General features: G+C 40.7%; 1 protein-coding gene across 1 annotated transcript in view; it reads right to left on the reverse strand.

Annotated features, from left to right (window-relative positions):
- The window catches only part of LOC134568263 (sodium- and chloride-dependent creatine transporter 1-like), a 90,555-nt gene that overhangs the window by 21,915 nt on the left and 55,303 nt on the right, over window positions 1-13,337 (reverse strand). The window contains exons 4-6 of the mRNA XM_063426705.1: window positions 8,136-8,412; window positions 7,757-7,889; window positions 3,706-3,840 (exon numbers count right to left, since the gene is read on the reverse strand). Of these exons, the coding sequence (XP_063282775.1) occupies window positions 3,706-3,840; window positions 7,757-7,889; window positions 8,136-8,412 (545 nt within the window). The remainder of the gene's footprint in view (window positions 1-3,705; window positions 3,841-7,756; window positions 7,890-8,135; window positions 8,413-13,337) is intronic.

Consider the following 13,337-nt stretch of genomic DNA (forward strand, 5'->3'; position numbering starts at 1 on the left):
GAAAGAGGGGGGATAAGCGTAAGGCCAAGCTGCACCCCCTACCCATAATTGAGGAACCCTTTCATAGGGTTGCAGTAGACATTGTAGGCCCCTTCCGGAAGCCTAGCCCATCAGGCAAACGGTACATTTTGACCGTAGTGGACTACGCCACTCGCTACCCCGAGGCGGTAGCCTTAACTAATATCCATGCAGAGACGGTGGCTGAGGCGCTGATGCAGATTTTCTCCCGGATGGGGTTACCCAGGGAGATCATCTCGGATCAGGGCACTCAGTTCACGGCAGAGGTCACCCAACAGCTCTGGAAGTTCTGTAAGATTAAGCCCATCATTAGTGCCCCGTACCACCCCCAGACTAATGGGCTCTGCGAACGGTTCAATGGCACCTTAAAACAGATGCTCCGAACCTTCGCAGAGACCCACCGAGACTGGGAAAAATTCCTGCCGCACTTACTGTTTGCTTACAGGGAGGTGCCGCAAGAATCTACGGGATTTTCTCCCTTTGAACTGCTATTCGGGAGGAGAGTAAGGGGACCCCTGGACTTGATTAGAGAACACTGGGAGGGAGACCGTAGCGCTGACGGCACCCCTATTGTACCATATGTGTTGGCCCTCCGAGATCGCCTGGAAGCTCTCACAAAGACGGTAAAGGAAAACCTACAGGCCGCTCAGACGCGTCAGCGCACCTGGTACGATAGAGGCGCCAGGGACCGTAGCTTTCAGGTCGGACAGAAAGTTTTAATTTTAAAACCTGTCCGACACGATAAGCTACAGGCCGCCTGGCAAGGCCCTTATAAGGTGGTAGAGCAACGGTGTGACACCACGTATATAATTGGCCACTGCGCAGGGAATGGGGGGCGACGCATGATCCATGTGAACATGCTGAAGCCTTACCAAGAGCGATCAGAGGAGGTGACAGCTATCTGCGCCCCCACCTCTGAAGAAGGCGACAGCCTACCCCTCCCCGATCTGTTAGAGGACGGACAGATGGCTGGGGATTTAGGAGCAGTTGTACTGGGGGATCGGTTAAGCCCACAGGAGCGTATCGAGGTACAACAACTACTGCAAGAAAAGCAGGAGACCTTTTCTAATGTACCTGGATACACCCCTCTGGCTACCCACCGAGTAGAAACCCCTGGCCAACTTCCCATGCGCCAGACTCCGTACCGCATCCCTGAAGCGGTACGGGAGAATATGCGCAAGGAAATTGAAGAGATGATTCAGTTAGGAGTCATTGAGCCCTCCGATAGCCCCTGGGCCTCTCCAGTAGTCCTCGTACCAAAGCGGGACGGCACGACCCGTTTTTGCGTGGACTACAGGAGATTGAATGAGAAAACCGTATCCGACGCATACCCGATGCCTAGGATAGATGAGTTACTAGACCGGATGGCCAGGGGTCAATACCTTACCACTATTGATTTGTGTAAAGGGTATTGGCAGATTCCCTTGGCCCCGGACGCCATCCCTAAGTCCGCCTTTGTCACCCCATTCGGCTTGTACCAATTTAAGGTCATGCCGTTTGGGATGAAAAACGCGCCGGCTACCTTCCAACGGATGGTGGACCGCCTCCTAGATGGGTTCCAAGACTATACCTGCGCGTATCTCGATGATATTGCCATATTTAGCGATACCTGGCAGGAACACTTGGCCCATATAGGAGCGGTTCTAGACAGGATCAGGGAAGCTGGCTTGACCTTAAAACCAGCGAAATGTAGCATTGGGATGGCTGAGGTACAGTACCTGGGCCACAGAGTGGGCTGTGGTAAACAAAAACCGGAACCAGCCAAAGTAGAGGCAGTAGCACAGTGGCCTACCCCGAAAACTAAAACCCAGGTATTAGCCTTCCTAGGGACAGCAGGGTATTACCGGAAGTTTGTGCCCAATTATAGTGCCCTGGCCAAACCCCTCACTGACCTGACGCGTAAAAACCTTCCCCGCCAAGTAACCTGGACCCCGGAGTGTGAGCAGGCATTCCAACACTTGAAAGATGCACTTGTTAATGCCCCTGTCTTGGCCGCTCCCAATCCAACCAAACGTTTTCTTGTTCACACAGACGCTTCTATGTTTGGATTGGGGGCAGTACTGAGCCAAGTCGGGGCCGATGGCGGAGAACACCCCGTGGCTTACATCAGTCGCAAACTTTTACCTCGGGAAGTAAGCTACGCCGCCATCGAGAAGGAATGCCTGGCTGTGGTGTGGGCCTTGAAGAAATTACAACCCTATTTGTATGGACAGGCTTTTTCTTTGCTCACGGATCACAACCCGTTGGTCTGGCTGAACCGGGTGGCTGGGGACAATGCCAGGCTGCTGCGCTGGAGTTTGGCGCTGCAGCCCTTTGACTTTAACATTCAATACCGCCCGGGTAAGCAAAATGGGAACGCCGACGGGTTGTCACGACAAACTGATCGGGAGAAATAATCCGTGAGCACCCCGGTCATCCCCAAGCCGATCCGTGTGGGATCAGACTGTGTATGCCGGCTTGTGGGCAAGGGGGAGCAGTGTAGCGGAACGCAGTAAGCCTGTCCTGCAAAATGCCTGTGTGACTGTAATTGTTATATTTTTACCTATGTTGAAATTGCTATTCGCCTATGTAATATGTGAATTGTATGTCATTCGGTAGTTTCCATCCGTACTATATACTTCTGGAAACTACCGAACGGAGAGACCACCCCGGAGAGAAGTGTGCCAGCAATTAAGGTTCACATTCTCTCCAAGCCGCAAGTTAACCGGCTCATTAACAGTGTGTCTGGGTGGCCGCCATTCGGCATGCGTACACGTGGCGGCGGCCATCTTACGCATGAAAATCTCAGCGGTGTTTTGTCGTCGAGTGTCTGGAACTCAAATCGGACACTCAAACAACCAAACACCGCTGAGACCTCCAGAGCTCCGTAACTGCCGAACGGAGAGAGTTAACGAATCCCCATTCGGTAGTTACAAAGTACCGAATGAGGGAATCACTATCTAGGGGAATTAAAGTATGGATGGCAGTTATAAATGTCTGTTTTAACTGCCGAACGGAGACCGACCGCAGGGCCCATTCTCATGGAACCCTTTTCGGATACCAACTCGTGTGCGGTCGGTCAAACTTCACCTTCCTGTAACTGCCGAACCACTGGTCCGATCTGGGTGAATTTTGGATATTATATTCACCCAGATCAGGGCTACCTAGCGGTACCCTAATATTAAGGATATGTGATGGTTTAGGGGTACATCCAAGTTTGGGGTAAAGTACTGTACAAGTTAAGGGGATTATGACGCTCTCTGAGGGGAGGAGATGTGTGGGAGGTAACAAGCACTGCATTGGTTACTGTCATAATTACTGTAGTTCCCTCCCTTGCATGGGAGCAGGCTTTATAAGAAACCTTGGAATAAACGATTGTCAGTTCTACTCCTGAAACTGTGTGTCGTCCAGTTATTGGGAGTGCTGTGGGGATATTTCTGTAACGTTTTACCTGCTGGAAACTCTGCTGTGGATTTACTAATGACTTGTTCCTGAGCCTTCCTTGGATCTAAAGTGGAGAATAGCTGCGAGAAATCAGCTCTCCGCTACAATCGCCTTCTATTAACTAAGGTTATTTTGGAGAATGCATTCATAATTAAAGGGACACTATAGTCATCAGAACAACTACAGCTTAATGTGCTTTATGTTGGTTGCACAAAGGGTTAGAACACTGGGATCAGAATGTAAACAGTGCACCTTGTATCTTACCTGGGCTTCAGCAAGCTTAGACCAGTTAGGTTTTAGATAATATACAATCCCATCCAGGGCCCCGGGAAGCGTCACTCCATGGGCCAAGAGGACTATCAAGACTAAGTAAGGGAATAGAGCTGTGAAGTAAACAACCTAGAGGAAATAAATACAAAAATTATTATATTTGGCTTGTTAAAATCCCAAATATAGGCAAACTCAAAATTTTAAAGAAACTGCAATGCTTAAGTTCAGTTTATTACTGTCCCAATAAATATGGGCTTAATCATAGACTAGAGCAGGGATAGGCAACCTTCGGCACTCCAGATGTTGCGGACTACATCCCCCATAATGCTCTTACACCCATACTGCTGTCAAAGCATCATGGGAGGTGTAGTCCAAAACCTCTGGAGTGCCGAATGTTGCCTATGCCTGGACTAGAGACTGCCCTGAGTTTATTTGCAGCTGTGATTTTTGTCTGGTCATACTACCCGAAAGCACCTTGCAGTTAGTCACAACACCGGTTTGCTTTCAAATGGGTCAACTAGTTTATTTATTTTTTATTACCGTCTCTCCGTGCCAATTTTTTTTGAATGTCAGACTTTTGTAGCAGTAACATTCATAACAGAAAAATCCCATAACTTTCACATTCACTTTAAATTGGTCTCTCTGTGCATTTTCATTTAAAAGTCATTTTTAATAGCACATTACAATTATTTTAAAATATTAACATATTATTACAATTTACGGTTCTTCTCTGCTCCCGGCATCAGTTTTCTACTAATACCCTCTAGACTAGAGAGTATATATAAAACATCATCATTTATTAAACAATTGTAATATCCTTTGACAGAAGGAATTAATGGATGAAAGTGTCAATGCTCATGTGCCTCTAAATACGGTGTTTCCAATATTCTATTGTTTCATTTTTTTTAAATCTCATTGATTGACCTTATAAGTTTCACATATTTTGATATGAAGATGCATTCAGCTTCTATTCCAAGTAGACTTCAAAGATTTTTAAGTAGTGGTGAATGTATATAATGTATTTGCACCTTGATTCACTGCATTTAAGAGAAAATTGAATGGTCTTAACTGGTGACAATCTTTCCCCTCTCATCATAAACAGATGATGGGATTCAATTCCTTTCATTATGGTGAACACCAGTTCACTCCTTAGCAAAGGAAGCATATTTTGCTTATTGCATTACATTACATAGCTCCAAAGAAAGGGTGAGTATTGTTACTATTGAGAATGTGACTCTAAAGGCTAAATTATTTTCAGCAACAAGGTAGAAGGGGGGAAACTAAAGGGAGACAAGCACCACAAAACTACAGCTTGCTACTGTCTGCTGTTTTAGAGTGATTTGACCAAGACTGAAGCGGTCCTGAGCCCATAGTCCAGGGATAGGCAACACTCGGCTCTCCAGATGTTGTGGACTACATCCCCCATAATGCTCTTACACACATAATGCTGGCAAAGCATCATGGGAGGTGTAGTCCAAAACATCTGTAGAGCCAAAGGTTGCCTATCCCTGCCATAGTCCAACAACGCATTGATAGATAAAGTTGCACTTCTGCACTATGACGTGTAAATCCATACAGCTTTGAACTGTAATGTTAGCTTGAGTTTTCTTGGCTAACCTGACACCAGAAAGATTGAATAAAAACTGAGGAATGTCAGCCAGTCATAGACTTATATACAGCGCTACGGAATTTGCTGGCGCCATATAAATAATAAAATAATAATATAGCCATAACTATTTAATGAACTGTGCTGGTTATGGTAAGTATAGAGTCCCTTTAGTATACTCTGATATATAATGCATTAAACTAGAACTATTTTCAAGGTTGTCTAGATGTTATTATTATCATTATTATTATTCAATGAAATGGTACTCATTCTGTTGATCTCCGAAGAATGAAAGATGGGTTTACCTGGTTGGTAATTAAAGCTGTCACAATAAGTTAGTGCAGCTGGAGTACTATCTGCTGACTATACTAAATGAGTTCCACAAAATCGTATTTCCACAATTCTCCCAGAACTCCCAGCTCGACATGCAAATGAGCACAGGCAATCATCTTGTTTCATACTTTATCATGCGTATCTGCAGGCACATTTATCAGTGGTGCACTGCTGTGAATTCTGGGAGTATTGTGGAAACATGAATTCTTAGAATTAATGTGCCTACGGACCATTCCAAAATCCTACTTGAGATATTATAGATGATGTACAACAGCATATTTTGCATTTATATAAGCCAGTAAGGAGTTTTAACATGTTTGGTTTCATCATACCTTAATTAGTACTTAGTTAAACACTAACAGATAGATTTCAACGACTACACCAGAGCAAAACTGACAAGATTCAAAAGTCTTCAAGGAAAACCCTATTGTTATTGTTACGGCCAGTGGTTGTTTCCTGATGCTTGCTGTGTTTTAACTACTGCTTAATTGCTAAACATTTCTGCATTAATGCAGAATTTTTTTTTTGAAACATGCTCATTTGTATATTAAGTTGGGAATTCTGGGAGAATTGTTCAAACATGATTTATGCACAGATGATGCACTCTGATTGAATAAAAATATCTTAAAACATTCAATATGTATATAGAGATTTAGAAGCATTTCATTATTTAACAGACCCTGTAACGCTGTCTTTTGATATTAGTGGCTTAGCAGAAGCGATATGTAATTTGGTATCAATGTGTTATTTCATCCAGGCAATGGAAAAAAACAGCCATTTTCTCCCAGCTCACCTACTTTCGGTCTTTTTGATAAGCCCATTAGTATTGGAGGCAGAGCTGCAGAGATTAAACTCTGACGATACATGATTACTCCTGCTGTCCTGTGCAATCAGCCGTGCAAGAAGGAGATGCAGAGAAAAGGAGAGCGCGTGACCCACATGACAATGAACAGCGTTAACTCAGAATTCTCCCTTAAGGGAGATTCAGAATAAGAATGAAGCAAGAACCTTCATTAAAGGGGCGTTGATCGAAATTCCAATCACAGGTCAACTTCTATCAACTAGAATGAACCTCGGTTCTTTTTTGCGCAAATAAAGGTTGCTAAAGAAAACATTAGACACTCTCAGTATTAAATTGAATTGTGCGTAATTGATATCAAAATAATGGCAAAATATAGGCAAAGATAGCCAGGTAGTGACTATAAATGAGATAGAGAATTTATTCCAGATAAGCTATGTTTGCCTAAATTTTGGCATTTGGGTTTAATTTCACTACAATTTGGAGTTTACTGAACAAGTCTCTAGTTATACAGAAAATGTGCCAGTTTTTGATATTGGGCATGTTTGGTGTTACCCGGCTGTGTCGTCACAAAGTTTGAAAGACATTTGCCAGTTGACGTTTCACTTCATATTTTTGAGGGTAATACTTGAATGTACCTAAAATCTGTGACTGGTGTTTGAGTGATTCACAAATTTCTGTCAAAGGGCAAAACCTTTACATGGTTAAACTGGTAATTGTTGGTAATTCAACGTCGAACTGCCTCAGAAAATGTTCCCAGGGTAGATTGCTTAGTGAATTTGTTTTGCCCTGGGATGTACTGCACTCAGGGAAGCAGTCAAAACACATCACATTGAACTCAGATGGATTATTCATTTTAGGGAACAAAGAGTTTCCACATTAAAAACTTGTTGTGAAAATGATAAGATCAGGAGGTGAAATACTTGCAAAGTTTAAACTAATATTTATTCGCAGAGAGTGTGTTTGTTGAGAGACATCATTTATGGCCGAAAGATAGACATCATGTTACTTCTATATTTCACCATAAAAACAAGTTGTTGCTTATTTAGAATACTGCAGTGGTTGGCTGTTGCGGATTATGATGGGAACTGCAGTCCAGAACCACAGGTTGCCTATCTCACAGACAGCAAAATTCATTCTAAGGTCTTTCGGTGCCCAAGAATCTTCAAACTGCTTGCTGCTATTAGCGTAACAAAAATAATATTTTGTAAGATGCTCATGTAATCCCTTCATCATCACACGAACAATGGGTAGCATTAAATTGTGTACCCCTTGTTTCTGTCCATATAAGTTGCTGTTATGGTTACCTTTCCTGTTGATTTTACTCCCTTCCATATACAGAAATATACAATGATCCAGGTTGCTAGCAGGCAAAGGATCATTTGCCAATTTAGTTGTCCAGGTTCACCCAAACCACTGGAGATCTGCAACACCTTCTTCCTGTAAGAAATGTGAAGACCCGTTAAATAGAAGACAATGGACCTGTTAATCAAAGTGTTCTCTTCTAAAACGTGGTTTAAAGCACTATGCATGGGGAAATCACCCTGGAAACCAGTAGAACCTGCAGGCCCATTCCATTGGTGACTCCTCTCCTTTTAAATTTTTACATCAATTTTTAGAACAGTACACGGTGATATATCTCCCCCCCCAATGTCATACAACACTTGACCAGTATTTGCTACTTACTCCCAGAACTCCATGACGGGTGAGCGCTTGTTCGCTAGAGCATCACAGCTGATGTTATAGACATTGCCAGAGCCGGAAAGGTTGCCTGATGTCAAGTTGATACACTGGTCCAGACGGAAGACTTCTGTGCACTCCTTAGTATTCCACGAATGTCCGCAAGTAGCCCAGGGCAGTGTGTTGGTGAAAGAGTGCACCAGGTAATAAAGGCCCCAGACCAGGATCATGATATAATAGGTGTTACAGAAGAACACGATCACCATTGAAGCAAAACCAAGACCTGAAAAACAGTAACATGTATAAAAAACTATTGTGTCATTATTAGCAAAACACGATTAGTAATCTTCTCATTGCCGCAATGCAGCAAAACGTATCCTTGGCACTTTAGAGGTTATGGTAAACAATTCTACGTGTATGTACTGTAACCCACTCCAAAAGCAGATGCATATTGACAGTCCAATGCCATTTGGTCAAAATGTGCCAGAGGTTTCCATACTCATAGTCTATCTCTCAGTTTACTCCTATTTTGTCTTTTTACCCAATCTAAAACATTTTGTTTTTCACTTTTGGCTAAAAGGTTACTATCTTTATTTCAAGGAACTGTATGGGAACTATCTGTTGTTTCAAAATGGAATGTTAATATTGACAGTGGCCAAAATGTGATACAATCTGAGTATGTTCAATAACGCCTTTTCTTAAAATGCTGCACAGAAGTCATGCAGTTATGAGCTGTAAAAATATTACTGATTGGAATGTCCTGAATGTAGTATTGGTTTTAGCAAGTTGCACACTGGAGTTTCAATTTCTTTTGAAACCTAGGTCATGTGGTTTATAAAAGTCTCCAGAACTCTCAAAGTGATATTATTTTCCCCCAACACATGGTTCACATTTTCTATATTTTTTATATTACGTTTTTTTTTTTAAGTTAGGGTTAGGATTTTACACCAGTAATAATGATAAACACGTCTCGGTTTGGATCAATTGGTGGGAGATACGTCATCCACCATGCAGTACAGGATTAGAAAACATGATTGATCTACAATATGGCTCACAGCGTGTTAAAGCATAATGTTGGAAATTAAAAACAGAGACCTTACTAGCCTTCTAACATGGATTTACAAAGTCATTTCGAGAAAAAAATAAATCTTCTGTTACAACTAATGCAATGAGGAATCCCACCGCAAATTAGAGAGAGTCTAGGTAAATATAAAGAACTGACTTTGTATTAGAATATTCCATTTAACTTCTGAAAATTACTCTACCATGACGGCTTATCTTTTCTGCTCACCTCCCAGGACAGAGGTAGGCAGTCAAGAGAGCAAGCTGCCCAGAGCAAAGGGCAAGGGTCTGCCTGGAAAGCAAGGGACCGGTCCATCCATGAAAGGGGAGTGTCTGCCTGGGCAGTCTCACCCTTAAAGAGAGTGGCGAGACTGACTGACAGCCTGCATCCTTCAGCAGACCATGCAGAATGCTGCTAATGTACTCTGTGCATGATCCTAATGCCCGGTCCTTTTCTGCATCTTGAGATCAGCTGGTAGATTTGAAAATGGAGGGCAGGTCCCAGTTTTGCAGGGACATTACCCCAAAATGCAGACAAATTCAGGACTGTTGGCATGTATGCTTTACCAATGTGGCTTGGCAAGAGTCATCACATAATTGGCTAAACACCGTAGCTAACAAGATAATTCTAGCCAAAAAGTTCCTTCAGACATGGAGATCGTACATCCTTACTCTGGACGACTTGTTTTAATCTAAAATCAGGGCAATGCCAGAGTACACAGCATGGTTCTCAACGGAGATGATAGCGGGTGGCAACCCTTTACAAAATATGTCTAATGATAACAATGAATCATATCTCTGCACACTAAAGAATTACATGATTACTTTCTTACATGTAGGGCAAAATGTCTCAAAAATATCTCTTAAAACATAATTTACAAATAAAGTTTTTTAAATCTATAAAAGTAAAAAAGTGATCCAAATTGTTGTTGGGTGAAATTTAGCATTTTTTAAGATTCTTTTTTTCAGGAATCCTACCAAAAGAGTATACAAAGCAGAGGTGGTGTCTATATTTTCAAAAGAATCAACATCTTATCCTGGAAACTACAGACCTGTGAGCCTGAAATCTGTGGTTGCGAAATTATTTAAAGGGTTATATACTACTCAGCTGCAGAGAATTTTGGATAAATTAGCTGACTTTGAGCTTTATTTTCCAGTGTGGCTATTTTAGCCTAAAAAATGTGCAATTCTCTGATGAATTCCTGACAATTCACAGTTTAGTGAAAAACCCTATCAGGGTGACTCAATAAATTGAGAATTTAACCCCTTAAGGACACATGACATGTGTGACATGTCATGATTCCCTTTTATTCCAGAAGTTTGGTCCTTAAGGGGTTAAAGTGAATTTCAAATTTAAAGTCAAAGTAGAAAAATTCTTCCAGTTTAGCTACATTGGCCTAAAAATGTGAAATTCACTTTGAATTAATTCTCACTTTGGTGAATAACCCTGTAAAACAATTCTCTACATTCAACCTCAAACAATTTAGTTTGACCGTTCATTAGAATTCTATTACTTATGAGAATCTGACAAATTAACACGTGATCCTGAGAATCTAAAAATTTTCCTGATTATTCACTAACTTGTGAAATGTTAGTGACAGAATTGCAAATATCAGGCCAAAATTGTGGAACTAAAAGCTAAATTGGAGAATATTCCCAGTTTAATAGATGTAATATACAATTTGCAGGCTTCACGTGAATTACTGGCTATTCGCTGTTTCATTAATAGTACAGTCGGTATAGTATATTTTCAACTTTAACCCCTTAAGGACCAAACTTCTGGAATAAAAGGGAATCGTGACATGTCACACATGTCATGTGTCATTAAGGGGTTAAACCCAAGAAAATGAATAGTATTTTTTATTATTAAATGCAAGGACAAAAAAAATGATATACTTAATAAAAGAGAACCGTCAATGTGCTGCTTTGTTTGATTTAATAAGGCAAATGTCAGATTTTAATGGATAAACAGATACCCTACTGCTTTATGAAAAATGATGCTTATTTCTTTGAATTCCTTTGGAAATTGATATATTTGTACTACAATGGCATGTTTTTCTTCCTATTTTACCCTAGCTCATAGAGAGAATACAAAGAATGTTATTTCAAGAAGGGATCACCCCAACCATGAATTCCTCACAAAAACTGTTCTATGAAATTACAAAATGAGGCCACTCCTAATCTAAAATTATTGTATGAGATTCTGGGAAAAACTGGGAAGAAAATGTGATGATTATTTGATAAAACAGAGTGAATTTAAATACTACTCTATAAGGTTATCCACCAAAAGTGTGAATCGTTCGGAATTTAAAGTGAATTTTAAACTTTTGGCCGAACGAGTCAAGTTGCAAATATTTTTCCAGTTCGACCAATTTTTTCTAAAATGTCCTTGCCTTTTGGTACACAGAGCTAGTGAGAAGTAATAACCAATCGAGCGCAAAGGGAGAAGCAGTTAAAAAAACCTATATATTGTATATTTATTAAAGATATAATATATAAATGTAGATTTAGTTTTTATGGCTCCTCATTTTCTCTCTCTTCTGGTCAGTTCTCACGTGATCTGTGAATAAAATCAACATGCAGTGGCTGTCGCCTAACCATCAATCATCTTTTTCTCCATCAGTCTTTTTTTTTTTTTTTTTTTGGCATCACGAACTGAAATCCCAGTCACAAATCAAAAGAAATTGATTGTCCATTGATAATTTCAATTGTTTTGTGTTTTGTGTCATGCATAGGGTGATTCAGAGTTTATAGAATTCGGACGAACTGCCGATTTGTTTGATACCAAAAGAACAAGTCTAATTCTCACTTCTGTGAATAATTGTGTCAGTTTATTAATAAAAGGAGAAACACCCAAGCACCTGGGGTAATCTAATTTGATTCAGTCAACGTTTCAACACTAAAGTGTCTTTTTCAAGCCATCTGTTTATAATTATTATTATTATAGCATTTATTTCCACCGCACTTTACAATATCATAAAGGAGAACAATTACAATGTTATATAGGGGGAAACAGAGCAATCAATGAGACAATTACTAAATATTACATGAACAATATCCTAAAGACTGGTTCTACCAGGTAAACATCAACTCAAAAGGTTCATATAAGGGGGTTTTGTGTATTAAATATGTAATTAATTGTGGATAATTGACAAAAGAATTGCATGTTGTAGGTGAAAAGATTTTAAGCTATTTTCCACCTCTAATAGTTTGTCCTAAAATTCTTCTCAGTTCCTTGTTTACTGAATTACCCTTGCAGTGTCATTGTTTATCTCTGCCCTTGATATAGCTGCAATGCTAATCTGATGCTTTCAGTGGAAGGAAAATCACATTAAAATGTTCACATTATAGAGAAACCTAATCGGCAGAAAGTCATTCAGCAATCCTTTTATCATTGTAGTGATTATGGTGCAGAGTTTCTAGGTTTGTGTCAGACAGAACGTTTTGATAAAACCTAAGGTTCTCCTGGCACTAAAGCCTGGACCCTATGTTGAGGGCCGCTTCACTAATGTGGAAATGGATATGTGCAAAAGCCCACCAAACGTTGTCGGAAACAATGAAAGGATAAGAGTGCTGCCTCTGATTTGGTGACATTTCCTGAAACCTCTTAATAAAACACTCTTTTTGATAAGAGTAAGCTTTACTGTCATGCCCACCCCCAAAAAAAAATTAAATAAAATAAAAAAATAAAGCTAAAACTTATCAGTAATCCTATAGCGAGGCAAAGATCTCCCGGCAGCCCAATCCTCCTCTGGTGACGTAAGCAAGGACAGGCTGAGGGGAGGACGGACTTCCAATAGGAACATTAGCCAGACCAGGACTTTTGTTCTAGGCTGGCTTATGCCCAAATGACCATGCCAGAGCTAGAGTAACACCTCAATTAAATTCTGTATGAACGTAGGCAAATATAGACTCCAAACAATGACCAGTTCATATCACTGAAGTTGTCGTGAAGTTTGGAATAACCCTTTATAAAGTCTCCAGATGGTTTTGCTTATTATGTTTTAGTATAGCCTCATGCAGACCCCAAACATCTTTTACTGTACTAACCTTTACTACTTCTGTTGGAAGGCAACTCAGGGAATTTTCAAAGTGATATTACCTCTAAACTGTCTACCCTCCAACTTGAAAAAAAAACAACAGAAA

Source organism: Pelobates fuscus, chromosome 7, assembly GCF_036172605.1.
Source record: "Pelobates fuscus isolate aPelFus1 chromosome 7, aPelFus1.pri, whole genome shotgun sequence".
Classification (NCBI taxonomy): domain Eukaryota; kingdom Metazoa; phylum Chordata; class Amphibia; order Anura; family Pelobatidae; genus Pelobates; species Pelobates fuscus.